General features: G+C 43.5%; 1 protein-coding gene across 6 annotated transcripts in view; it reads left to right on the top strand.

The window, feature by feature from the left end:
• Positions 1-26,195, top strand: part of KIF1B (kinesin family member 1B) — a 78,587-nt gene that overhangs the window by 36,685 nt on the left and 15,707 nt on the right. For all 6 annotated transcript variants that reach the window (XM_036396073.1, XM_036396076.1, XM_036396075.1 and 3 more), the window contains 14 exons: positions 9,937-10,033; positions 10,790-10,938; positions 11,166-11,344; positions 12,325-12,462; positions 13,187-13,435; positions 18,378-18,496; positions 19,558-19,643; positions 19,791-19,920; positions 20,271-20,430; positions 21,054-21,144; positions 21,686-21,804; positions 22,320-22,375; positions 25,040-25,148; positions 25,725-25,791. In XM_036396073.1, the coding sequence (XP_036251966.1) occupies positions 9,937-10,033; positions 10,790-10,938; positions 11,166-11,344; positions 12,325-12,462; positions 13,187-13,435; positions 18,378-18,496; positions 19,558-19,643; positions 19,791-19,920; positions 20,271-20,430; positions 21,054-21,144; positions 21,686-21,804; positions 22,320-22,375; positions 25,040-25,148; positions 25,725-25,791 (1,749 nt within the window). The remainder of the gene's footprint in view (positions 1-9,936; positions 10,034-10,789; positions 10,939-11,165; positions 11,345-12,324; positions 12,463-13,186; positions 13,436-18,377; positions 18,497-19,557; positions 19,644-19,790; positions 19,921-20,270; positions 20,431-21,053; positions 21,145-21,685; positions 21,805-22,319; positions 22,376-25,039; positions 25,149-25,724; positions 25,792-26,195) is intronic.

Raw genomic sequence — 26,195 nt, forward strand, 5'->3', positions numbered from 1 at the left:
AATTTTAGCTGACTGGCACAAGCTAAGCTATTGTATGAATTAAAGATGTGAAATTGGCTGTCTGGGAAGTTCATTCCAATAAGGCTGCATTTATAAAGTGTTGAAGGGAATTTATTTCCCCAAATACTTCAGATTAAGGGGAAATTCTTTAGAGAGTGGAGTGGTTAATATAATAAAGATGCTGGTTTCTTCAAGTTTGTTTTGTTCTTGCTGGTTTTGGGTAGTGGACACAGGTGGACCCTACACTCCTCAGGAGTTCTTGAAGGACACCTGTCCTAGCTGTAAGGGATCATATCAAATGTGATCCTTGGTCAGGGAGCAGTGCCCTGCTTATCACAGTGCTCCATAAGAATATTTCAGGTGACAGCAGAGCTTGCTGACACAGCTCATGATTTCTGTGTTGCTGTGTGCAGAGCCTGGGGTGGACAGGATTAGTGCATCCATGCAGCCATAGCTGAATAAAGAGTGGGAAATCTGGGAGTGCATTTCAGCTTGTGTGCCTTGAAAGTGTTTACATGGCTGCCACGGCCAGCTGCAGTAACAGGTTCTCTAACTTACTGCTCTGTAAGACTGATATTGAGATATAAATATTCTTGGTCTAAACTGGAGTATAATCTCAGATGTAAGAAGCCAGTTAACCCTGTTTACCAGATTGTTTTGTATTTATGTTGAGATTCCAACCAGTCTGGATGTTTATTTGTTAGATGTGCTGTACAAAAAAATAAACAATAGCTCTTGTCCCTCAAAATTGCCATCTAAAATACCTTTGACTTGCTAGTATTACTAGGGAGTAGAAGTAGTTGTTCTCCATTTTACAAATTGATTGTGAAAATGTGTGTAATTGAGCTAAAATGGTCATAATGCCTCTGCAGTGGCCAGTTGATACTGGAATTCTGATTATAGCTTCACTAATTGGTCTGGTAACCTCTGAGTGCACAGGGCCATGACTCAGTGTCTCTTCATCATCTTTTGACACGAAGACATGCTTTACCCATAAGTAGTTCTATGGTAGTTTTGTAACTCTCAGAGTCCTGTGGAACTTGTGACTTAATGTTGGAGTAGTTCACGTTTTGCCTTCCTGGTTGTATCCCTGAGTGGCCCAGCTACACTGGGGCTTCCTCCAGGGAAACCTTGGTTTCCACTGCAGTGTGCACTTTGCCAGATGCTGTTTCCTTAGGCCACAACTTTTGTCAGCTGTAAACTCACAAAGAGTTTCTAAACCAGTGTTTTGCTTACATTTTGACCTAAACTAGAAGTTGGTTCTCTAGTACTGTTCTTAAAACTACATTAAGTCACAAGAAGCTCAATAATGTGAATCTGGTGCTGGCTCAATGACCTGGGTTTCCTTTGGTTTTAGAGTAAGTGTCTGTTACTGTTCCTGGTTTCTCATCTGTTACAAATCTCCATGTGGAATACAGGGATGTTAGTTAGAGCTGCATTAGACGCTGAGAGCTGCGTTGAAGGTGTTCGGATCACAGTAATACACAGGACTTCTTGCTTGTTAAAGAGATGTCTTAACCAGCCTTTAAAGAAAAGTGGTCTGTTTTAATTCCTGGTTGCAGTAAGCAATGATGGATATCCTTAACTTGGGGTGGCAGTTTATCTGAACAGACATTCCTAGCATATGGAAACCCGAGGCACTGCTCATTAAAAATCATTTAGCAAAAGGTGGAAAACTTGTAATGAAGAAGCAAAGCGCATAATGGTTAGCAAGTGTGTGGAAGCTCCAGGCTCTAGGTTTTGAAAAGAAGACAAATCAAGGATATCAAGTAGAAAATTTGTATTAAAACAATTAAAACCAGAAAGTCATTACTCTGCATTCTGCTGAAACTCATTCTTCGGACAGACAAGACTGATAATGGTTTTTTTTTCTTTAAACTAAGCAACAAGGTACCAAATGGAAAAAAAAGTCAAACAAACAAACCACAACCCAGCTCTGAAACTCTGATTCTGGATATCCTTCTAGCTTGTAGCAAGTCTTGGAGTATGAACCACTGTCTTCGTCTGTCATAGTGGCACTTACAGTCCTTTTAACATTGAACCTTTCGGCTGCTTCTGTTTCATTTTTTCTTATCGTCTAACACTTCTCTGGCTGCTGTTGTAGTGAAATGGATTCTAAACTTGAGCATCCCTGCAACCACGTGCAACGTTACTAACCAGTGTTAACCCGACTTACTCTGGCTGCTCATGACATCTTCTATGGCTGTTGTGCTCACCTTCCTGGGGAGGATTTGCTGAAAGAAGCAACAGCAGTCACCAAGGCAAATGTGTGTGGTGGGGATTTGCATGTCTTTGTAGCATGTGTGAAGTGCAGTTTACACTTGGTCCTAAGATTTAAAACCAGGAACTTGGTTTTAGTCGGTCTATTTAAAGACTTCGGAAGGGTTTGGGAGGGAAGAGTTCAGATTATCAGCTATTATGAGATGACAAGACTTAAATATAATGTTAATCTTTATTTAGTGAAGAGCTCCAATTTTGACAGGCCATGACTCTTGAAGATGCATTTTAATGCCCTAACACTCAGTCTTCAGGGACCTCCTTATCACTTGTTCTATTTTGATTTTTGATTTAGTTTTCTTTGCCTGCTACTTCTTGTTTAGCTTTTCCATTTTCTTACAATTTTAATTTTGGTTATTTTGGGGCCACTTCTTGATTTTTGTTTTTCCAAAGGATGCAGACTCTGATAGTGGGGATGATTCGGACAAGAGATCGTGTGAGGAGAGTTGGAGACTGATCACTTCCCTGAGAGAGAAGCTGCCCCCCAGCAAGCTCCAAACCATTGTAAAAAAGTGTGGCCTCCCCAGCAGTGGGAAGAAACGAGAACCTATTAAAATGTACCAGATACCCCAACGGCGACGCCTTAGCAAAGACTCCAAATGGGTCACCATCTCAGACCTAAAGATTCAGGCTGTGAAGGAGATATGCTATGAGGTAGCGCTCAATGACTTCAGGCACAGTAGGCAGGAGATTGAGGCTCTGGCCATTGTTAAAATGAAAGAGCTTTGTGCCATGTATGGGAAAAAAGACCCAAATGAGCGCGAATCGTGGCGAGCTGTCGCTCGGGATGTCTGGGATACAGTGGGAGTTGGAGACGAAAAGATTGAAGATGTAATGGCCAATGGTAAAGGAATAACTGATGTGGATGACCTAAAGGTGCACATAGACAAATTGGAAGATATTCTGCAAGAAGTGAAGAAGCAGAACAACATGAAGGATGAAGAGATCAAAGTTCTCAGAAATAAAATGCTAAAAATGGAGAAGGTTTTACCCCTGATAGGGTCTCCAGACAAAGCTCAGTCAACTGTAGCTAATGCTAAGTCTCCGAACTCTGCCAGTGCAGTGGATGTGGATAAGAAGCCCACAGATGAGGCAAAGAGAAGCGAGAATGACGATCTTGCTAAGGAGGAGCGTGTGTCTCAGTTGATGGCAGGTGATCCAGCTTTCAGACGCGGGCGTTTACGTTGGATGAGGCAAGAACAGATTCGGTTTAAAAATCTGCAGCAGCAGGAAATAGCAAAACAGCTTCGTCGACAGAATATGCCTCACCGGTTTATTCCACCTGAAAATCGCAAACCCCGGTTTCCTTTCAAAAGCAATCCCAAACACAGGAACTCGTGGAGTCCAGGCACCCACATCATTATCACCGAGGATGAAGTTATTGAGGTCAGAATTCCGAAAGAAGACGATAAGAACAAAGATGAAGGCAAAGAGAAAGAAAGCAAAGCCGCTTCTAAAGATCCGCAGCAGCTGTGGAATCTTTACGGGCCGCAGAGGAGCCAGGATAACATCCAGGTGAACCGGCAGCAGCTGGGCCCGCCGCCTCAGCCCGGCAGCCAGCAGCAAGCCGCCGCTGCGCTGGAGGAGCAACTCCCTCAACAGCGGCTCGCAGAAGGGGCTGCGGCGCCAGGCCTCGGGCTCCTCCGAGGCGCTGCACGGCGCGGAGCCGCCGCACAGCGCGGAGCCGCAGGGCTTCCAGCAGAAACGCCACCTGCACCAGCACCGCCAGCCCTACGGCGGCCCCGGGGCCGAGGGCAGCGCCCCGAAACACACGGACCGGCCCGGCCAGCACGGCCCGTTCGTGACGCCCCCGCGCATGAGGCGCCAGTTCTCGGCCCCCAACCTGAAAGCGGGCAGGGAAACCGCGGTATGAGCAGGGCCCGGGCAGGCCGGGCCCGCCTGGCCCGGCTCGGGCCCGCGGCTCGGCTCGGGCCGGGCACAGCCCGACAGGCCCGGCACAAGCGCCAGGCTCCGGCCCTGCGGCCCGGGCACTTTGCATGTGACTTTCCTTGCAGTTTTAACAGCATCCCCTGGAAGAATATTCTGAAAAATTGTAAGAACTTTTTTCATAGACTAGAAGACTCGGAGGGAGGGAGGTGGCGGGGAGAACTTCCCTCTAGCTTATTTACCAAGTTTTTTTTTTTGTGTGTGTGTGTGTGTGTCTTGAAGTATTTTTCTAATGCTGAAAATATTGTCTGGAACTTACCAAGTGCTACCTTCCTCCTGTGTTTTATGTAGACAATCAAAAGAGGAGTTTAGTTTCTAGCATTGAATGTTTCTTGTGACCTTTTTCTTAGCAATAAGGAAACTGACCATCTGTTTATAAATGGATCTGGTTCTTCAGAACAATATTTTCCACTCTTAACTCAATTTTTAATAGTAATAATAATCCATAAACCAAAAGTTGTTGGCTTTTTTATAAAGAAATTAAGAAGAGATATTGGGTCACGCTCCCTGAGTAGATGTCTCTTCTCCTTCTGCTTAAGTTCATAAATATTGGTATGAAATTGCTGTGACAGTTAAACCAGCCTGAATGGAATTTTATGTCAGAATATATATATAATGCTGAAGCAATTATTTGGAAACAAGCTTTTTCTAATTCCCATTGTATCTCTAAATATAATAGGTTTTAATTATTATACTGAGACTGTGGAAAGGAACTAGGATTTTTCAACACTCTGGTGCACTCAAAAAGCTAATTCTTTTATTTTATGTTTTCAGCTTTCTCAGGCATGAGTCTGGGAGATGTTCTTGAAATAGTTATTCTTAGGAAGATTTATAAATCACTACTTTTGGATGAATTCTCCTGTGAGATGGGAGAATTGAACTGTTTCATCTTTATGTGATACCTCATGTTAGTGCCTCTGGTCTTGGATTAAACTAGAATTCAAGACTCATTTAATAAAGGAGAAGGTTGCTTTGAGCAGAAAGGAAGATGAGTTTTCCTTCTCCCCACACTCAAAATGCGAGTTGAAATCTTTCATGTCTGTTTTGCTCGGAAGGGGTTTGCACTTGCAGGTAATTTGCCATAACACAAAGGCTTGCCATTCCTGCTTCAGATTGTTCCAAGCAAATTACTGAAAAACTAGTGATTGAGGAATAGGCTTTGAGGTTTTGTTGCAGTTGGAGAGTCCCAACCTGAATGATGCTGGGTTATTTTCTGAGTTTCCAAAAGTGCAAGACAAAGTTGCTCTTACTTTGGAAAATCTGTGGCCTTAACTGTAAGCCAATAGAAATATTTGAGGACTTATTTTGCTTTTAAATTTAACTTGAATAAAATTTTAAAAACAAAATTGGACGCTCTACCACATTTGGTAAGGTAGGTCCGCTTTGCAGTGTATTTGTGCTGTTTTGCACAAGTATCCTGAATTTACTTGAGGTTGCTTATTTTTTTATAAAATATAAGCCCTACTGGTAATTGTTACTTGTGTGTGGCTCAGCATAGCTGTAGGTGAGTGGCAAGTGTCTTAAGCTTATTTCCCATATTTTTTGTCCTATCCTGCTTCTCCCCTGCCTCAGCTGGGCGTGTTGTAGGGGCTGTTGCAACACACGTGCTATTTACATATCAAGTAATCAAGTGTCAGCTCTTAATTCTCAGCACATGTATCACTGATGGGATGGTGGCCTCTGCTGAAGGAGATACAAAGTCAGTCCTAAAACTCCTAAAAGAACAAAGTGGGAGTTTTCTTTATGGCAGGTTTAGTTCTGTGTCCAGATCTGGCTTTGTAACTTGCATTTGTCTCATGCTTTGGCCTACTTGAACAAAGGAAATAAAGCATTGCTTCCAAAAATGCCTTGATTCTTAAAGAACAGAAGGCTTGTAGATGAGCAATACTTTCTTTGAGCTTGAGTCCAAATTGCAGAATGAGGTTTGGGCTGCAAGTAATGTTTTGCTGTTGTTTTTATTTTAGAATCCTGTTTTAGTAGTGCATTGCACTGTGGTTTTGTGCATGTCAAGCATAATGAGTTCTTATATATCCTCCAAAAGGCTTGGACTCTGTTGAGCATGCATGCTTGGGGAAAGGCTCTCAGTTCCCTAGGAGTACATAGGCAGCCACAGCAGCCTGCAGGGGCTGGCTGGTGGCAGAGACCAGAGCAATCCCATCTCCTGTCTGTGTTCTGGGGGATTGTGCTGCTGTATGGAATCACCACGGGATTGAGCACAGAGTCCTTCTGAGACCATGCAACTACTGACACGAGACTAAAACTGCTGCTTGATCCTTAATGCTGAACACTAAAATGCTTGTGCCAACTTATTTCACTTTAAACTCAGAAAAGAACTCTCTGTAAATGCCTGGGTGGTGCTGGTGGGCAGTGGTTGCCATCAGTCTGTCTTACCCCAGTGTTTTAGTGCAGCACTGGAAGAACAGCCCTGCTTGTTGTGCTGTATGATTTGACAAAGCAGAAAAAAGGCAGTCAGTGTCAGAATGGAGCCCAGTCTGCTCCAAGGAAGCAGCTTTTTTCCTGGCTTTTAGGAGGATATTTAAGAATTTGATATGAATTGCAGTGCAGTGCTTCATCTGATAAGGGAAGCAGTGTGAGAACTGTGGATCTCCTTGCACTATTCAGAAATGCACACAACTCCCACTCCAAATCCTGTGTTAATGGAGTTAATGAACAGTGAGACAGCTGCTTCCATTGATGTCTGTGTGAAAAGGCTTTCAGGGTGATGGAAATGTGGCATCCATGGTGGAAGTGCTCTTTTACTAAGTTCAGTTGCCTTTGCCAAGTGCTGCTGTGCCTTGGCAGCTGGCTTGGATCCACCTGTGCCTTTGGGATGGCTTCTCTAGGACTCCCTGGGACACTGGACTTGGGGGTGGCATTAAATGCACATCACTAATGCTCCTCACTCACATTGACTCCAACATCCTTCCTCAAGCAATCTGAATTTAGGGATCTGTCAAATTAGAGGATGCTGTTTTTATCAGTACATTCAGCATAGTTTCAGTATCTTCCTCTCTGTGTCCTTTACATGTTGAAACTTGTTTTTTGTTGAAATTTTTCTTGGATACTTCCGATTAAATCTCTTCAGGAGCTGCCACATGAGAAATCTATGCTGTGTAACTATTTGTACTGTAAAGAAAGCAGTGAGCTGCCTTTAAACTAAATGGGATTTTCAGATCTGTCTGTTGTTTTGGATTGTCTTAAGAGCAAGTATCTGCCTTGTGAAAAGCAGAACTGGTTTGTATTGTAACAAGTGCTCTTTCAATAAACTCTGAAATACTCTTGTAAGTGTCAGACTTGTATCAGTGAAATGGAGATGAAACTTGACTGCAGGCTTGTCCTGCTTTTATTTATCTTGGGGTTGGGCTTGTTCCAGCAGAGTTATAAAGGTTTCTTTAATTGTTCCTCAGTCTGATTCTCCTAAGTTCATCCACTCTGGTGTTTCTGCTGTTATGTGGAAAGCAGCAAAGCAGGCTTGTGTCCATCTCAGACAGCTTATTTAAATTCAGTATAAAAGAAAAGAAGAGCTTTTTGTAGCACAAGGAACTATAAACCATTCCCATCTTCAGTGCTGTCCCATTGTACCACCCTGTGTGCTGTCTATCTAAATTCTGGAAAAAAACACAGAGCTGGCTGTTCTGCCTTCATTTGCTCATTGAAGGCAAAAGAAGTGGACTTTCCTGTGCCCCTCAAATCCAGGGGAGACTCAGACATGGCAGTACCTGGGCAGACATCACCTCTCAGTTGTTCTGCTTTAACTGCTCCAGTCTGGTCTTAAAAAGCTGTGTCCAGTTTGAGTGTATGGGGTGTGGGTTTGTTGGTGGGTTGGGGTCTTTTTTGTATCCCCCAACCCCCATTCCCTCTCCAGCTTTTCAGTTTCTCCAAAAGAATCTGGAAAGATTCTACTAAAGTGCTACTTGAAGAGCTTTCCATTTCTACAATTTAGCTGCTCAAAATGACGTTATTGACTTCAGACTACAGGAAAATAAAATATTTTGCCTTTCCCTGCAAGCGAGAGAAGCTTATTTGTGTCACTTTGCATCTCACCAGTTCTATCTCAGTTTCAAATGTAACAGCATTATCTGCATGGAATGGGGGAAATAGATCAAAAAAAGTGCCTTTATCTTAAAAACGTAGTTCAGGGTTATGCTGGGCATTTCAGAAGAGCAGATAAGTCTGATACTTCATGAGAAGTTTCATGGAGTCTAGAATAGATTTTTGGTGAGTGTAAGAATTTCAGGATGAGTATCAAAAGAAAGGATGTGCATTTGTTTTGTTTGCAGTGCTTACACTGCTGGGCTGAGGTTACTTCCTGTGTAAGTTAGCAGCCAACTTAGGGTGAATGGAGCAGAAACAAATTAAGAAGGAGCATTTTAGCCAAATTAAATATTCAAGAAGAAATTAGACTCTATTTGGAAAGGAGAAACACCTTCAGATTCTTTCAGGTTCATGAGTAATATTTTCTAAAGATAGCATTAACAAATGGTAGCTGTGCCCTTAGAAAGTGCAGGATTTTGAATACCACGAATTCAATATCCCTGAGAGCAAAAATGGAACTTCTTCTGGCCTTCATATGATGGCTGCATTTTCATTTTCCAAAGCCTTCCTGGCTGAAGCTGACACCATCATATTGTGGATAAGTGATGCAGCTCTGTAGGTGGGATGCTTAAGTGGGATGAGAGGAAAATGTAAAGCTTTTATTCTGTAGCTCTTGGACTTAAGAATCTATTATTACAAACTGGGCATTGGAGAAGAATTTTAGGATGTGGAACTGTGGAAGAGAGAAGGTTGGAATACAAGATGAGTGCCCTCAAGAATTCTTAAGAACTCAACAACACCCTTAGTGAATTGTTGTAACTCTTGTATAAAAATCTTGAGAAACCAGTTTAATTTGTGTAATAATATCCTAAAGGTTTATCTTAAAAAAATAAAATACCCTCGTGGGATAGGCTTTGAGACCAAGAGCACAGTGACAGAGTCTGTTCTAATTTGTATTTGTTTTGCCAGCAAATAATAAAAGGCTCATTAGGTTTAAGTAGCATTTGTTTCAAGGCACGATAAGGTCTGAACAGGAAGAAAATGCTGTTGTTCCAGAAGCTATTGCTGAAGTGTTCCTCGTGGGGAAGGCACTGCACAGACTTCTCTGCCAGGGCCGTGGTGGTATTTTATCTTCTGATCCCTTAAATACACGTGAGAGAGTGGTGCTTGCATGCTGTGGGGAAAATCGAATTGAAAACAAAGTGCTTCCCCCACTAATATTTGAAATTAATTTTTTTTTATAAAAAGGCAAATCAGTGGTGCTGTTAATCCTTCTGTTTGAGAAAATGAAGGTGAATAATCCTCCCCTTTCAAATTTATTTTTGCATTTTTCTCTATTTCTGTTTCTTTTCTACCTCTCTGAAAGCAGCAGCCAGCCTCCAAATAAAATCCCCTTCTTCCTGTCTTTAGCAAAAACCCCACAAAAGAACATCCTAAAGCTTTGCCTCTTCTAGACACTGTGCACATGTAAATGTGGTGATTTTGGAGACCAGCTCTTCCATCCTGTGCTGGCCTCTGTGTTGTTTGCAGGGGAGGTGGCACCAGTGCAGTGCTGCTGTGACTGAGCCCTCTCAGGTGTCTGTGTGGTCTGTGCCTGTCGCTCTGAGCTCTCGGTGTCTCTCAGCTTCCTCCTGCTCTTGTCTGTCCTCCTACACAGCATCTCCTCTCTCCCCACAGGACTATGAGAGCAAACTGCAGGCCCTCCAGAAGCAGGTAGAGACACGGTCCTTGGCAGCTGAAACAACAGAGGAGGAGGAGGAGGAGGAGGAAGAAGGTGAGTCTGAAGCTAAAAATAATTTGGATATAACCAAGTCTAAAGGAACAGCTGCTGTATCATCTCTTGTAATAGAAAACTTGCTTTGGAAAGCTGCAAAACATTGCAAGTTCGTGATCTGTAATCCTCTCAGCATCAAGATTTCAAATACCCATTAACAGGATACGTTCCACATGAACTGTAGGCATACATCTTCTAATACAACTGGTTCACAAACTAGATTAGTTTTACCCCAAGCTTTGATTTGGTGCTCCTGAAGGAATCTCTTCCTGGCACTAACAAAGCTCAGATGTCTTAAAACAAAATAACACTGTTGCCTTTGTTTCCTTGTTTTGATCTTGAAGTTTCTCTTTTCCTCCTTGCTAGGAATTCTTAGAATGCTGTGACATGTCTGTATAACTCCATTTCTGGACAGTAGATAATTTATTACTCTCATTATACTTGCTCTCATTTCACTCTTTCAGCATTTGGCTTTAATGGTTGCCAAATAACTTAAAATAATAGGAGCAGAAAAAATATTGTTTCCTCTGTTCCAAATCTCATTTACATGATCATTAATCTCCACTGCTAATGTTGAGGAAGTTTGAGTTCAGTTTTTTCCATGATGAATAATGAAAATGTAGAATTTTGTTTTCTGCTCTTCCAGAAAATATGTTGAGAGCTTGATGGCACAGTCAGCAGGAGTATTGGATACTGCATATGAGGGTTTTGAGAGGAAGCCACATTGTTTTATTTCTCTTTCTTTGCCCTTCCCAGTGCCCTGGACACGCCATGAATACGAACTCGCCCAGTGGGCTTTCAGGAAGTGGAAATTCCACCAGTTCACTTCACTGAGGGACCAGCTCTGGGGAAATGCAGTGTATCTGAAGGAAGCCAATGCAATCAGTGTAGAGTTAAAGAAAAAGGTAGGGACATGCAGAGCCAGTTTTTGAGTTTTCTGACCCATCAGTTTTGACTGTATAATCCTGCTGTAAATGCTCTGAGTTTCTTGTAATTGTATGTCTCTTGCTTATTAATTTGGGCTGCAAAAGGGTTCAGACAATTGCAAGTCCTTGCTTCGGGTTCTGTGTGGGTGAACGTGCCACGGCAGCACGTGGCTGCTGAGGACCCGGGTGCTGTGTGTGCCATGCAGGTGCAGTTCCAGTTTGTCCTGCTCACGGACACCCTGTACTCGCCCCTGCCTCCGGAGCTGCTGCCCGCCGAGCCGGAGAAGGGCCGGGAGCGCCGGCTGTTCCCCCGCACCGTGGTGGCCGTGGAGGTGCAGGACCTGAAGAACGGAGCGACGCACTACTGGTCCTTGGAAAAGCTCAAGTATGTCAGTAGCACTAGAGAGCAGCATTCCCTGTGTCCTAGGAACTTCACTCCGAAATTTCTCCCCTCGCTGTTCCTTATCGGTTTCTGTTTTTTCTCTGTGTCCTCCCAAACTTTCTAGACAGTGTGGGATGTTCTAAATACCAGCTTTTCAGATTGTTTGAACAAGTGCACTTTTCTCCACCTTCTAACCTTAGCTTCACATCTAATTTTTGTAATTTGAGGTTAGACTTTATCTTTTGAATGTAATAAGACTCATCACAGCTCATCTCCCTGCATTACTTTTTTCAGTCCTTCCACTGTAATAATTTCCTTGCCACCTGCTTTATATAACCTGGCAGTATATGACATAATTTATGATAAAAAATCTTAAATAAAGATTTTATTTCTATGGAAGCTACACAAATTCTGTCACAAATTCTGACTGCAATCTGAATTATTTTCGTCACATGTAAATGACGTTTCTTTTCCCCATTCTCTAAATATTGACTGAAAGACTTTTTTCATACTAATAACTTCTAGACGAAGGATCTTGCAGTGTGAAACACTTGTTTTCTTCAATAAAAGAAATGGATAATTAGAGTCTATAATGGAATTGGTTCACTTTGGAATCAAAATGCCAACATTTCTGGAGTGGAATGCAAAGAACTGCCAAAGTTACTCAGTAACATGGTCTGATAAAAAAATTGGAGCAAAAAATATGCCAGAATTAGATGTGAAAGAGGAATATTTAGAAGTGTATTGAAATCCAAGATTTATGTAAGCTTCTGCAGTGACCTTGCCTTGTGCTTAGAGGGCTTAGCTGACAACCAGACTCTAAGATTTTGGGGAATTAGCAAAGCACCAAACTTAGGGCATGGTCTCCTCTGTTCTTAGCTGTAACTTGGCACAGGTGAAGCCAGTGAGGCGAACACCTCACTTTGTGTTCTCTGCCTCCTTACCCCCTCTCTCTGAGCTCTTTGCTGCCGCTGTCTCTGCAGGCAGAGGCTGGAGCTGATGCGGGAGATGTACGACCGGGCGGGGGAAGTGGCCTCCGGCAGCCAGGAGGAGCCCGAGGGCTCCATGACGGGCAGCGACCCCTTCTACGACCGCTTCCACTGGTTCAAGCTCGTGGGCAGGTACGGCCAGCGCCTCAGTGCTGCTGCACTGCCGGCTCGGGCTCAGCGTGCAGGGCTGAATTAACCGTGTGGCCTCTGGGCCAGCTGGGTCTTGTCTCTCAGGGATTTGGAATAGACTTTAAAGACAGTTAAGAGTAGAAAATGAGCTTTAGAATGTTGCCAGTTCAGGTGTCTAGTAGTAGAATGTGCTTTGAGTGAGCATTTAGTAAGTTATAAATTTATTTTAAAATAATATAACCGGCTAAGTTCCATCTAAAGTCACTGGAGCAGAGCTGTGAGAATACGAAGAACACTGGAAAAGTGGTCCAGAGTCTCTCCTATGTGTGATTCAAATAGTTTGGTCATACCTTAGGGAAGTGTCTGATGGGATTCTTTAATATTTCCTGCTGTCGGCTGCGCCTTTACAATATTTTTATTTGCAGAACTGCTGTGTTGGAAATAAGAAATGTAGCTCTGTTACATGGATGTCCTCTCAAGTTCTATATGCTCAGTTCTATATGCTCAGCCATGTTTCTATTCCTTTTTCATTTGCTTCCTGCTCCGTTCAAGGACACTCTTTTCCCTGACTTTGTTGGCAGCGCCCTCGCTCCCGTTTGGTTGCAGTGCAGGTGGTTTGAAGGCGTTGCTCGCTGTGGAGGGGTCTGTGTGCTGATGGCATCAAAGGGCTGTTGGTGAGGTTCTGTGTGCTGACCCTGTTAATCGGTGTCCGTTCGCTGATGTGCAGCTCCCCCATATTCCATGGCTGCGTCAACGAGCGCCTGGCCGATCGCACGCCCTCCCCCACTTTCTCCACGGCCGACTCCGACATCACTGAGCTGGCAGATGAGCAGCAGGATGAGATGGAGGACTTTGATGATGAGGCCTTTGTGGATGACACTGGCTCCGACGTTGGGACTGAGGAGGGATCAGACCTCTTCAATGATGGGCGCGACCCGTTTTACGACCGATCCCCTTGGTTCATTTTAGTGGGAAGGTTGGTGAGGTTACTCTGAGAATGGCCAAAAGGGACCAGCTCTTGCTGCAGACTGCAATGGCTTTGCCTTGTGCTACACAGATGGTCAGTCTAGCCAAAATATCCGTGTCCATAAATTGGAATTGCCAGAGAATGAGTGTAGTTCAACATTAAGTTTTAAATTCCTATGTCTGGAATGAAGACCAAAGTAGTAATTGAGAAAATAACCCTTAGATGCAACAGTGTGAGTAAATGTAGGTAACTGTTGCAGCTTGGAATGAATGGGGGTTTGTATACAGAATTTAAACCTTTATAGAATTCCCTATTTAGCCGTCACTTCATAGAATTCCCTATTTGCAGGGTCACTAAGACAGAATTGTAGCATGTTATTTTTTTCCATGGAAGAGAATCTGACTATGATGGGAAGTCTTTCAGTCCAAACCCAGAAATCTATTGTTTTTGAAAACAGGTTTAACATCTGCTGCATACAAAAAGATGGCATGTGGAGAAAGAAGAATGGTCCTTTCTGGATCAGGAAGAGAGTGTTCTCTGAGATGATTTGGCTTCTCAGATTATGCTTGACTCTCTGTAGCCAGTATTACACGGTGGAAGGTCATCAGCATTGAAATTCACTGTCTCTGTTTATCAGCACTTTCCCCAGGCACTGTGCTTGGGTTCCTGAAACAGGTTTGCTTGGTGTATTTTAGAATATTATTGAGCTTTCCAGAACAGAAAGGATTAGGGCATTACCAGACCTCAGTCTGTGATGTAGACCCTTGAGGACAGCAAGTTACATTAAAGAAGTGTAGTTCTTCACACTGTTTTTTCAGTAATAGTCTCACTAGCACGTTTCTCATTACAAGAAACAGAAACATTTTATTTAGGGGCTTGGCTCCTCTCTCTGCTGCTTCCCTCTCCCCTGAGATGCTTTTGTGCTTCCTCGCTTACCCTGTAAGCCAACATCCTCATTAAGGTGCTTGCCACAGGCATGGTACAAAAAGGGCTCCATGGCCAGCAGAAGGGAGGAACAAAGAAACAGGGACCAGAGCTTGGCCAGTTCAGTGTAGTGTGTCTAACCTCAGGCATTGTCAGTAGTGAAACTTGGAACTTCCTTGATCCTGTTTTTAAACAAAAATTACTAAAGTTGCAAGAAACTGTGTTAGTCCTCCGTGGTCTCTGAATCTGTGCCCTTACATGCAAAGCTTGGTACCACGTTTTCCAAACTCTGATGATCTGGTTCAGGTGGGGAGCAGTTTGGGAAAGCCATCTGTGCTGCTCTGGGCTGGCTGTCAGCTCCTTCGAGCCCAGGGTGCCCTGTGTGCCCCTGGAGCCTGGGAAAGAGCTGAGCTGTTCCTGCTCACTCCGAGGGCTCAGGAAGCAGAGCAGGAGCTGAGCAGCTGCAGAGTGTAATGTGAACACTTCCTGGCAGGCACACACATCAGAGTCCCTGCTCTGTGGAGAGTTCTGAGCTGTGGAGCTGCAGCACTCTGGGCACCAGCCTGCATGGTGTGAGCTGCGTGTACAGAGCTGGGAATGTGGCAAGGGATCAAACTTAGTTCCTGTTATGGGGCTAGAGAGTGACCTTTCCTCAGGTTTTGGTTTCTGTTGTACCCATTCTGCTGGCAGAGGCTGTTAGACTGTCCAGCACCACTGAGCAGGAGCTATTGTGAGCCCTCTGTGTCCTCCAGTGTGAGAATTCTGCTTTTGAACAGTGGCTTACAAGCACCAGGGGTGTCCATCTACATAGGTATTGACTTGAGCACAAGGCAGTGTTCAGTTTGTATCAAAACCAGAATTCCTTATCACTTCCAAGTGTGTACTGGTTGATACATTATAGAATGTGAAGGACAAATAAAACAATTTTTAGTATTTTTGGGAGGTTGTCAGCAATAACAAGTGCAGGTCATGAAGGAGAGGAGGAGGAGGAATGGAGCATGTAGTTATCTAACTCCCTGGCCATCACAGTTATTTTCTTTTCTCTCTCTGTGCTATGACTGTCTTTTATTTGTAACTCTTAAAGAAAACAAAAAAGAGCTGGTCCCTTTAGCCATTTCTCCTGGCATGCTGGGTTTCTTCAAGATTGACTCTATTTAATGGTGTGACATATCAAGCATTTGCTTTTTTTTTTAAGGGAGGTGGGAGAGGACTATGGGATATTTTATTTAAATCCTAATGTGTTTATTTTAAAAATATCTGCCATCATTTTGAGTTCTGTTGGTTTTGTTTTGGTTTTTTAAAAAATTGTGTTTGTTAAATTTAATTTCTAGTTTTGTTGTGAGTATGCCATTTTACCTCACCAATCTTTCTGCTAATCCAGCCCCCCTCTTTCAGTCTGCTGGCCTAAGTGCAGGGGGACACTTAGGGGCTCTCTGGGGAGTGGGAGTCCTCACGGATGTGGGAAGAGGAGGAGGAGGAAAACCTTAAGATATCATCCACTCCTAACTTGGCACTGTCTCATGATGAAGCAGCTGCAAACCCAGCTCTGTTTTGGTGCAGCTCATGTGCAGTTGCTCTCCACTCTCCAGAAGAGATGCAGCATTTTCATCAGCAAACAGGAAGCTTTAAACTTTTTTGCATTATGTGTTTTGTTTTTTCTCTAAGTCAAAATTATTCCAGTGAACAAGGTGACTGGATGGAAGCAAACTGGGGGAGAAGAGAAATACATTTTTTTCCTTGGGGTGGTCACATGGTAGGGGTTAATCCAGCTGAATGCTTTGCTGGCACGTGTTGAGCAGCACCTTCAGAACTTTTGCCCTCCAAATAAAGATGTATTTTTTTATTTTTCAAGCACGTGATGCTTTCACTTTCCATTAGTTTGGCTTTGAAGGGAGAAGGCTTCTGCAATGCCTGACTCTTTTAGTTAGTGAGACTCCTACTGTGCACATCAGTGCAAGACTCCTTGGCTTCTGTTGTGTTGGGAAATGTCTGTTCTCCCTGGCTTGAAATGTGCTTCTCAAACTGGGTGTGTTCTTCACGTTGAGCACAGAACCACAAACCTTTTGCAGCTCCATCCCTGATCCAGCCCAAGTGAACCATTCCAGTTTCAGGGACTGTTTTCTTGTGTGGTTGGATGCTAGTTCCTCAGATGTGTATCACCTGAAATTCCAAAGCTAAAAATGAAAATGTTAGAGGGAAAAAATAAAATTTAACTTCTCATTTTGTTACTTGAAATTTAGTCTCTTTTCCCTTCCCCTGCTATATGAGTGCTTACCTCACTTTGAAGCAGACTGAAAAGGAATTAAATCCTAATCTTAGTGAAGTGTTATGTTGCAGTTGGTTTTTGTTGTTGTTGTATGGTTTTCTTCATTTTTTGTTTTACTACTTTGTAGCCATATTAATCATCCTCTTCTCTATTGCATTTTGTCACCACTTTTTTTTAGTAGCATTATTTTTGTGTCCTTGGTTCATGACTGACACCTGTTTGACTTCCTTGTCATTTCAAAAAGAGTTCATTCATCCTTGGCAGGGACATGTGAACCCAAGGAGCAGCACTTCCCTTTTGTCATGCAGGACTTTCCTAGGAATGTTAAACAATAGCAGTTATAAATTACAGGAATTGATTATTTGTAATACTAAAGACTAATAAAAAGAACTGTAAGGACAGGGTTAGGAAAACAGGTTACTGTTGTTTAATTTCATTTAATGTGCATAAATTCACTAAAATTGCATAATTAGTAACTTTAAATTTACTAACTGGTAAAAGTATTGGTTAAAGTTCTGTGCATCTCAGTACTCTTCTGAATTCTGAAACAGCTCATTTAATAAGTAAAACCTTCCATATTTCCCCCTAGTGGAGAGCTGTTCTTTAGCTGACTTGCTGAGCGTATCAACATTTAATGTCTTGCTCAAGCTAATCCCACTGAAGTGTGATGCTTTAAACACTGCTGCAATTGATTGCAGAAACATAAAATCACTTAATAACTTTAGTCTGACTTTTAATTGAAATCTATACAATTAAATTGGTTACCTTACTGCTCCAAACCAGACCCTGCTTGTATATAACTTAAAAGTTAGTGCAGGGCAGGATCATCCCCTATGGGGCCTAAATGCTGTTTTTCCTTTTGGAAACTGTAATTTCTAAGTGGTTGCTCTAGAGTAGTGCTGTCATGTCTTATTTGTTATGTTCTGTTTTTTCAAAGAAATGAATCAAATGATCCTAAAGAGATTTTCCTGTGAAGACTTTCAGTCTTCCACTGTCTGTGCAATCAGTGAATCTTCCAAGAAACCTAAGGATGACTTCTGGTTTATTGTGGGTTTCTGGTTATTCTGCACACAGTGTTATCGAAGGAATATAGAAGAGAGAAGACATTCAGTCAGTCTGTTTTTAAAAGAGTGGGTTTATATGTTCAGTAAAAAATTGAGGCTGTGTGAGCACAGTAGATCAATTCCTTTTAAATTTATCATTTCCAACTACCTCATTCTTTATCATCAGTAGTTCCCTGATGGATTCTGTCAGCTTGCTAACAGCTCCATTCACAACTTCAGTGCATCTCTGGTTGCCTTCCATACAGCCATCCTCTCTCCCTGTGTCTGTAACTCATTCCTGTGAGCCCTGGGTCCCTCTGAGCTCCGACTGAGAGCCTTTGGTAGCTGCCCTGGCCTTGGCCAGAGCTCTGTGTGGGCAGGCTGGACCCAGGACCTCCTGTGTGGGCAGGATGGACCCAGGACCTCCTGTGTGGGCAGGATGGACCCAGGACCTCCTGTGTGGGCAGGAGGGACCCAGGACCTCCTGTGTGGGCAGGAGGGACCCAGGACCTCCTGTGTGGGCAGGCTGGACCCAGGACCTCCTGTGTGGGCAGGATGGACCCAGGACCTCCTGTGTGGGCAGGAGGGACCCAGGACCTCCTGCAGGTCTGGGAGATGCAGTGTCTGAGGTCTGACTGTTCCAGAGCCGAGCAAAGCTGCAGTGGGGTTTGGCACACCGTTCCTAATGCTGGCTGTGTTTCTCTCCTCCTGTCACCAGAGCCTTCGTGTACCTGAGCAATCTGCTGTACCCAGTGCCCCTGATCCACAGGGTGGCCGTGGTCAGCGAGAAGGGCGAAGTGCGGGGCTTCCTGCGCGTGGCTGTGCAGGCCATAGCAGGTGAGGCACTGCTGCCTTCAGAGCCAGGCTTGCAAACCAAACCATTCTCCTGATACTCAAACCTGAATCACCTTCGTGTTGCAAAGAACACTTGTTCTCTGTTGGTATTGAGATGATTTCATTTGTTGTTTCACCGTATGGGCTGAGCGTGAATAAGTCTTGAAATAATGTTACTGAACAAAAGATTTTAAAATTATGATGATGTCGTCCACTGAATTTTATACCTGGCAACTAATGCAACACTGCTTTTTAGGACAGTGGAAGATTTAACTACTGTCAGTAAGTCAGAAAACTAAAACTAAAGGAAAGCTTTTTCCTTCTGGCACCCAGTATAAACAGTGCAGAAGGGTACCTGCTTTGGTCGTTTTGGTGACCTGCATTAAAGTTAAATGTAGCAAGTTTTAGCTGTGCTCAAACTATCCCTTTAAATAATGCTCAGAAATGTGCTCCTCTGGGGCCTGGGCAGAGCACGTGAAGAAGTTCCTGAACTTCTGATGGTTTCCAGCATGGTGGGAACAGAAATCAGCAGCAGTTTCCCCCTTCATTGCCTCACTAAAAACGTGGAGACTAGGAGCTGCTTTAGCCCAGTATTTAATCACCAGGAATTCTTTTCAGAAGAGAGGAGCAGATATCCGGGGTGGTACCAGCCTCACCAGTGCTGAGCTGCCATTGTGTGTGTGCCAGAGTTCACTGCAGGTCACTGCTCAGTCCCTGATGTTCCAGAATGCTCAGTGTGGGGTGGGCTGCTTGGCAGGGCCATGCCTTAGCCATGCTGGTGGGAGCACAGATCCTTCCCATCATTTGCCCTTTCCAGCAGTGGCCAAATGCCAACAGTTCTTGCTTCTTTAGGTAGGGTAACCCTGGAAGCTTCACTCTCCATGGGAACATATAATGAAGCTCAGGCTCTGAAGATGTGTAAGAATCACCCTGGCAGGGATTAAAACAAGTGAATTGAAATCCAGTTTAATGTGTACAAAAGTCTAGTTTGGTTTGGTCTCCTTAGCATTGACTGAATATTTCCAAATATTTATCTATGTTCTTTTTTCCCTGTGTTTTTTTAGCTGATGAAGAAGCCCCAGATTATGGATCGGGTATTCGACAGTCTGGCACAGCTAAAATTTCATTTGACAATGAGGATTTTGATAAGGTAAGAATTCTTAAAATTGATTTAGGTATCTTTGAGTGTAGTAGCTTGTGCTTCTAAATAAAGAACACATGTTGTAGGGAAAGAAGGGGATGGCACACTCAGAAAGTGCAGAAGTCTGTTACAGGCACTGTTGTATTTCATTTTCAGAGTGACTTTTCCTCAGTTGCGATGACTCGGTCTGGACTGTCTCTGGAGGAGTTAAGGATTGTGGAAGGGCAAGGACAGAATTCAGAGGTTACCACTCCTCCAGAGGAGATCAACAGAATGAATGAGCTGGGTAAGCAAGAAATACTTGGTATTTGGAGAACTTCTGGGAAATTTGTGACACTTTCAGCCAGTCATAGAAAGGAGTTCTGAGTGTCCTTCAAGAGTGTCGTGGTTAGGGAGGGGTGTAACCAGCGGGTTGAACATGAGAGATCCTGGTTGAACATGAGAGATTCATTTGAAGAACGGTGCTGAAAAACTTCCCAGATATTTGGATCTTTTGGTTATCAGCAAATTATTGGGGTTTAAAAGGGAAAAAAATGCGATGGGACTAAACTGTCTCCTGAAGAACTATTTCAAGAAAAGAGAGGAGGAAAAAAAGAAAAAAAATTATTTCATGTGGGATTTTTTTTTCTCCCTAAGACTTGAAGTCAGCCACTTTGGATGGAAAGATGACCATGGAAGGATTCACTGAGGAAATTGGTGATCACCTGAAGCTGGGCAGTGTGTTTACCTTCCGTGTGACAGTGCTTCAGGCCAGTGGCATCCTGCCCGAATATGCAGATATTTTCTGCCAGTTCAAGTAAGAATTTGTCTTCACTTGCATTAGGCAATTAATGGTATAGAGATATGATGAGATAATGATAGAGAGAGCAAAGAACAGTGGGCAGTGGAACTCTGAGAACTTTTCAGATGGGTGGAGGTGTTGTACAGCAGAGAAAAACACCTTGTCACTTCCTGGAGTTCTTGGTCCTCACTTTCTCTTAAGCAGATGTCAAGGATTAAAGTTTTGCAGAAAGGAGTTAGGAATCAAAGTGGACTCATAAGTTACTAGTTTATAGATATCTTGGGGTTTTAAGCTTTTAATGTGAAAAATTCAGTACTAGATTGTACAGACACCCATTTGAATGAAAGCTGCATGAACCTGGAGGAAATCAGTACTTCTCAAGTGAAAGTGGTCTTAGGCTTGGGTTCTTAAGGAAGAGAATAAAAAGGAGTAATAAAGACATAAAACAAATACCACAGTTGTGGTCCCACAAGCCCATGGTATGCCCAGCTTTAGGCCATCACTCAACTGCTTCTAAAGTTCCAGTAAAATACATTTCTTTTAGGATTTTAGGATTTCCTTTCAGGGTTGGATTCAGAGCACAGCAATCTTCATGAAACCATTCTGTGGTGGCTGATTTTTGGTTTCTTTTTTTAAAGCTTTTTACATCGACATGATGAAGCTTTCTCAACAGAACCTCTCAAAAACAATGGCAGAGGGACTCCCCTTGGGTTTTACCATGTTCAGAATGTAAGTAAAGCCTCCTGTGAGCAGTAGCTTCCTCTGTCAGCACTGGGAGTTGTGTGTGTCCTTCAAGGCAAGCAGAATTATTAGGAATAGACAGTACTAGGAGTGATCAGGTGAATGATGTAATCCCCATCACAAAACAAAACACAGAATGATTCTTTGTGGCAAATTTAACTCTTCCTTCACCTCTGCTTCCTGCCATTGAATTCTGTGTTTCCTTTCCAGGATGAAAACAGTCTAGAGTTCAGGAAATAAAATACACATGTGAATAGCAGTGCTCATGATCTCAGATGAGCTGGATATATCTATTTTTATGAACTGTGTAATGCTTTGCTTACATACGGCCTCCTCTTCTTCTACTTGAAATGCCTGATACTGAGGCTTTAATTTCCTCCTTTCTTGGAGAGTAGAGTTAATGCCTAAACCAGAAGAGAATGCAGTTGCTTTTACTGTGAGTGACACTAAGTGATATGAAAAATACAGACTCCTAAAAGAGATTTCCTTTTTTTGAATGTCTCATTTTCTTTCCTTACTCTTGAAACAGATTGCTGTGGAAGTGACAGAATCATTTGTGGAGTACATCAAAACAAAGCCTATTGTCTTTGAAGTCTTTGGACATTATCAGCAGCACCCTCTCCACCTGCAAGGACAGGATCTCAACAGGTATTGGTCACTAGCCTGGCATAAAGGCACGTGTGGATCGTGCTCAGGCTATGCAGTTTTTGTACTCCTCAAATTGTGCACCACAGCCTCAGAAGCAGAATCCCTGTGGAGGTGAAAGTGCTGGCAGAGGCCTGTTCAGCCAGTGCAGTGACTGATGGAATTGTTCTGCCCTGTCAGACATGGAAAGCTGTTCTGCCAGTGCACCCTAAAACCCCCTGGTGATTGGAGACTGCACTGGGAATCCTGGGAACTTCAGCAGTGATCTGTGAGCTCTGGGAAAATCTCAGCAGTGCTCCTAGGATTGGTTAAGCTGGAATAGAAAAAGAGCATGGGTTAGAAGTGTGCTGAGCCCCCTTGTTTTCCTGACAGGGGATATTTACCTGTCTTCATAGAATTGGGAGGATATTTTTAGAGACAGTAATAGGTGTGTGTATACAAAGATGCATGTGTGTGCATTTGTGTTTATTTCTTACGTTTAACTGCCTCTGTATTGATAACTCTTTATTTCTCTGTAGCCCTCCTCAGCCTTCTCGAAGATTCTTCCCTCCCCCTATGCCACTGTCAAAGCCAGGTGAGAACAGCTCTGTAATTCTGTACATCACAGGTCTGCTGCTGCAAATGGAGGTTGTGGTGTATTCCTGAGCTTTCCAGGACACCGAGAAATGTAAATGGAGTGAGTGCTACAGGGGGCACTGAACGTCTTTGCTGGCTCTCTGCCCTCTCTATGTTTTGTTTTTATTTCTTCTCAACCTCCTCTGCAAGGAGTGCTGCTTAGTTCATTGGGGGGTAGAATTCCATTCCTGAGGTATTGACCATATGCCCTGAGATCTGGCTATGGCTCTTCCCCTGCTTACTGAGCACTTACTGACTGGAAATTTGCTTATTCATTAATTGCTTCATCTTTTTGCTCTCCCATGTTCTCGTTTAGTGAGTGAGTCTTGTTGAAATGATTCTTGGTTTTCTTTGCTTAATTGGAATAATGCATGCTGAACTCTTTTGTGATTTTTTTTTTCCATTTCACCTTTCATTTCCTCCTTCTCCCTCTTTCTCTCACCTGCATATTTCTACCACCCTTTCTCTGTGTGTGTTGCATTCCCTCTGCAGACCATGAAAGGAAAATTGAGTTGATTAGGTACCTTATGTCTGGCTATGTAAACGTGCATGTGCTGAACACGCTGTCCGAGCATGCCACCGTGCTGGCCTCGTCTGCCGTGGCTGCTTTCCAGGATGGAGCTGACCAGCTGCCACCTTTTCTCTTTCTGCCTGTTCCCAGTTGTCAGAGTGAGAGGGCTCCTAAACGAGATGGTTAGTAGCCAAACTTGGTTAGTAGATGGTTAGTAGATGGTTAGTAGATGGTTAGTAGCCAAACTTGGTCTGTGATAGATGTAGAAGTAGTTCCAGAATGTGCTTCCAAATTCCTTTTTCCTTCACCATGTAGTAGTGTTAGGAGTAGAAGCTGCCATGGTTGTGCTCATGGAAGGATGATGCTGTGCTTAAATTTAGGGCTCTTTTAGAGAGAACCATTGAGACAGTCTGGAGACTCCAGTGTGCTGGGAGTCACAGGTTTTTTTGTGTCACTGCATCTGTTCCCTGAAACTTCCAGGACCTCTGATTTTTCTGTGTTCTGCATAGAGTTTTGTGATCCTGGGATGAGAGATGCATATGAAAACACAGGCAGGTATAGAGGAAACATTCTGCTGTGTTCTGTACAGGTTTCCTTTTCACTCATCTTCCTTTCCTGCCACTAACAGTGCTGTTCCTCACTTCCATTTGTATTCTGTTTTATTTAACTCCAAAAAAGTCATGCTGGTTAATAATTGTACCAGAGCAAGTCTGTGAGAACACCTAGACTCAAGCTTTTATGTTGAATTAGATGTGTCTTTCTGTTGTTTTTCTCTTCTGATGCTTTTGAATCGCTCTGCTTGGCAATAACCTGGAGTGACTTGTGTGTTTGATGTTCCCCTGGCTGGAGTGAGTTCATGTGCAGCTGCATGAGATGATTGGGTGTAAGAGAGTTACTACCCTGAGTAATGTATGAGAAGGGAAATGATGAGCCTCAAGCTCGCTGCCTCCCAGGGCGGAGCTGTGCTGTGAATAACTGATTCCTGTAAAATCTGTCCCTCTGAGGCAGCTGCTGTTTTACCCAGAACAGAAACAGATCTCAGAAGGGAGCACCCAGGCACTCCTGTAGGGACCTGCTTTATCTGGGGGCTGTTTTGTCCTTCCAGTGCACAGGAAATGAGGTCAGGGTAGAAGCCGAAGGATGCAGAGATGTAAAGGTGGGAGAGCCTAAAGAATACCTGAGCAAGGGGGGATTGGGTCTTGAGAGGTAGAAAGGAGAATAATTATGTGGCTTAATAAAAGCAGTGAGGTTAGTATGTGAAAGGAGAAAAAATGGAAGATCAGAGTTACAAAAATCCCAGTCAGAGTGTAAGGAACGAAGCTTTTAAATTACATTTATAAAAATGTAATGAGTGAACAGACAGGAGAAAGCATGTAATGGTAAGTACAAGGTATGATGTGTGAGGGAGTATTAGGTTATTTCTAGAATTTAAGCTGTCTCATTTTTTTTTAAACATGGTTTATCCCTACATTTGAATGAAAGGAATTAGAGGGGATCTGCCTGGTTATACTCACTAATACCAAGAGATAAGGAGCCCAGAAAAATACTCAGGCAGGATTAGGGCTCTGGAATAAGTCTTGTTCTTCCTTTTTACATATACAATATCTTAACCAAGCAATGCAGGGGTCTGGCAGTTTGTAACATGAAGAAGTGAAGACTGAAGTTTTAAGTTCTTTTCCTGTTATGTGGGGAAGGTGAAATGGGTACTTTATGGGTGAGTGATGCTGCAGATGAACAGACCTCAGGAATTCTAAATCACCAGTTGTCAAGCCATAAAGCAACTGCTGCACATTTGAGGAAACATCTTCTCTGTGGATCTAGAGAAACTGTGCATTTTTCCAGGCTCTTTGGATGCACTTTTGTTCCATTATTTAACTTCAAAATTTTTTTCTATTCTTGTAACTTAGATTTAAAAAACACTTAGAGAAATAATGATTCCTGTAAGCAACATAATTTTCATGGTAAAAGCTGTGGTCTGCTTACATACACAGAATATGTAGGACCTCTGAAATGGCACCTTTCTGTGAGTCCTGAATAGGCTTTACTTGTTCAGTCTTTGTATACAAACCACTCTTTTTTTCTTCTTTCTTTCTTTTTTTTTTTCCTTTTAAGTGCCAGCTACAAAGCTGAATACTATGAGCAAGCCGAGCTTGGGCCACAGTGTGAGCAAATACGACCTCCTGGTGTGGTTTGAGATCAGTGAACTGGAGCCAACAGGGGAGTAAGTCCTATATTAATATTGTGATTCATATTGTGTTTCAAGAACTGTGGTTTATGAGATTTCTGGGTTTTTCCCCTTTGTTCTGTTCAGACCAGGTTGATGTTTAGCAGTCACCATGGTAAGGGCCTGGCTGGTTTGTAGTGATGGGTGTCCAATCTGCTGGCAGGAGTTGTCCCCATTAGAAGGGACTGAAGTGATAGAATTTCTTGCACACTTGGAGGGGTCTTTCCCTGGTGAAGCTCCAGGCACAGGCAGCAGGAAAACTTCCCTGTGTAGGCCATGAGTTTGGATTCTTTGGGACACTGGAGGCTTGACTCCAGTCACATAGCAGCCTCTGTTCAGTGTTCATCTCTGTACAAAGGTTTTCCCCTGACAGGTCTTCAGGGGTTACATTGAGAAGTGAGTTGCAGTTTTCCATTAGCACTGGAGGTACAGTGGGTGACACTTCCACGAGTCACTGATCTCTAATGCCAGAAGGAGCCTCTTTGGGGAGTGGGTAGAAAGAAACTCTGGTGCCTTCAGCTGCTGCAAGCAGAGGAAGCTGCTGGTACATCTCTGGTTCCCTGTCTCACACAGGTACATCCCTGCTATTGTGGATCACACCGGGGGCCTGCCCTGCCAGGGGACCTTTCTGCTGCACCAGGTACTGAGGGAAGCCGTGGGACAGCCAGCAAGTGCCATCCTGCAGGGAGGGAGGGAGGGGATGCTGCTGCCTGGGCTGTGCAGCTCCTCTCCCACACAGCTGTGCAGTGACAGGCAGGATGTCCCAGTCTGTGCTTGCTCTGCTGGCTTTGGGCTGGAGGGGACTCTGTGGCCCCCAGGATATTGCTGCTCCTGTTGTGCTTATCACTGGGCATCCCACTCATGAAACAGGAAAGCCTTTTAAAAAGCAGGACCCTCTGGGACCAGATTTGTGCCTTCAGTGTTCTCCAGCATCTCTAAGGACACAGAAGGATGATGTGGACTCAAATTCCATTTGCTCTCTCTCACTGCTTGTGGTTATGACACATCATCTATGAAGTGACTGTATCTCAGTGCATCTTAAAT

Source organism: Molothrus ater, chromosome 23 (assembly GCF_012460135.2).
Source record: "Molothrus ater isolate BHLD 08-10-18 breed brown headed cowbird chromosome 23, BPBGC_Mater_1.1, whole genome shotgun sequence".
In the NCBI taxonomy this organism is placed as follows: domain Eukaryota; kingdom Metazoa; phylum Chordata; class Aves; order Passeriformes; family Icteridae; genus Molothrus; species Molothrus ater.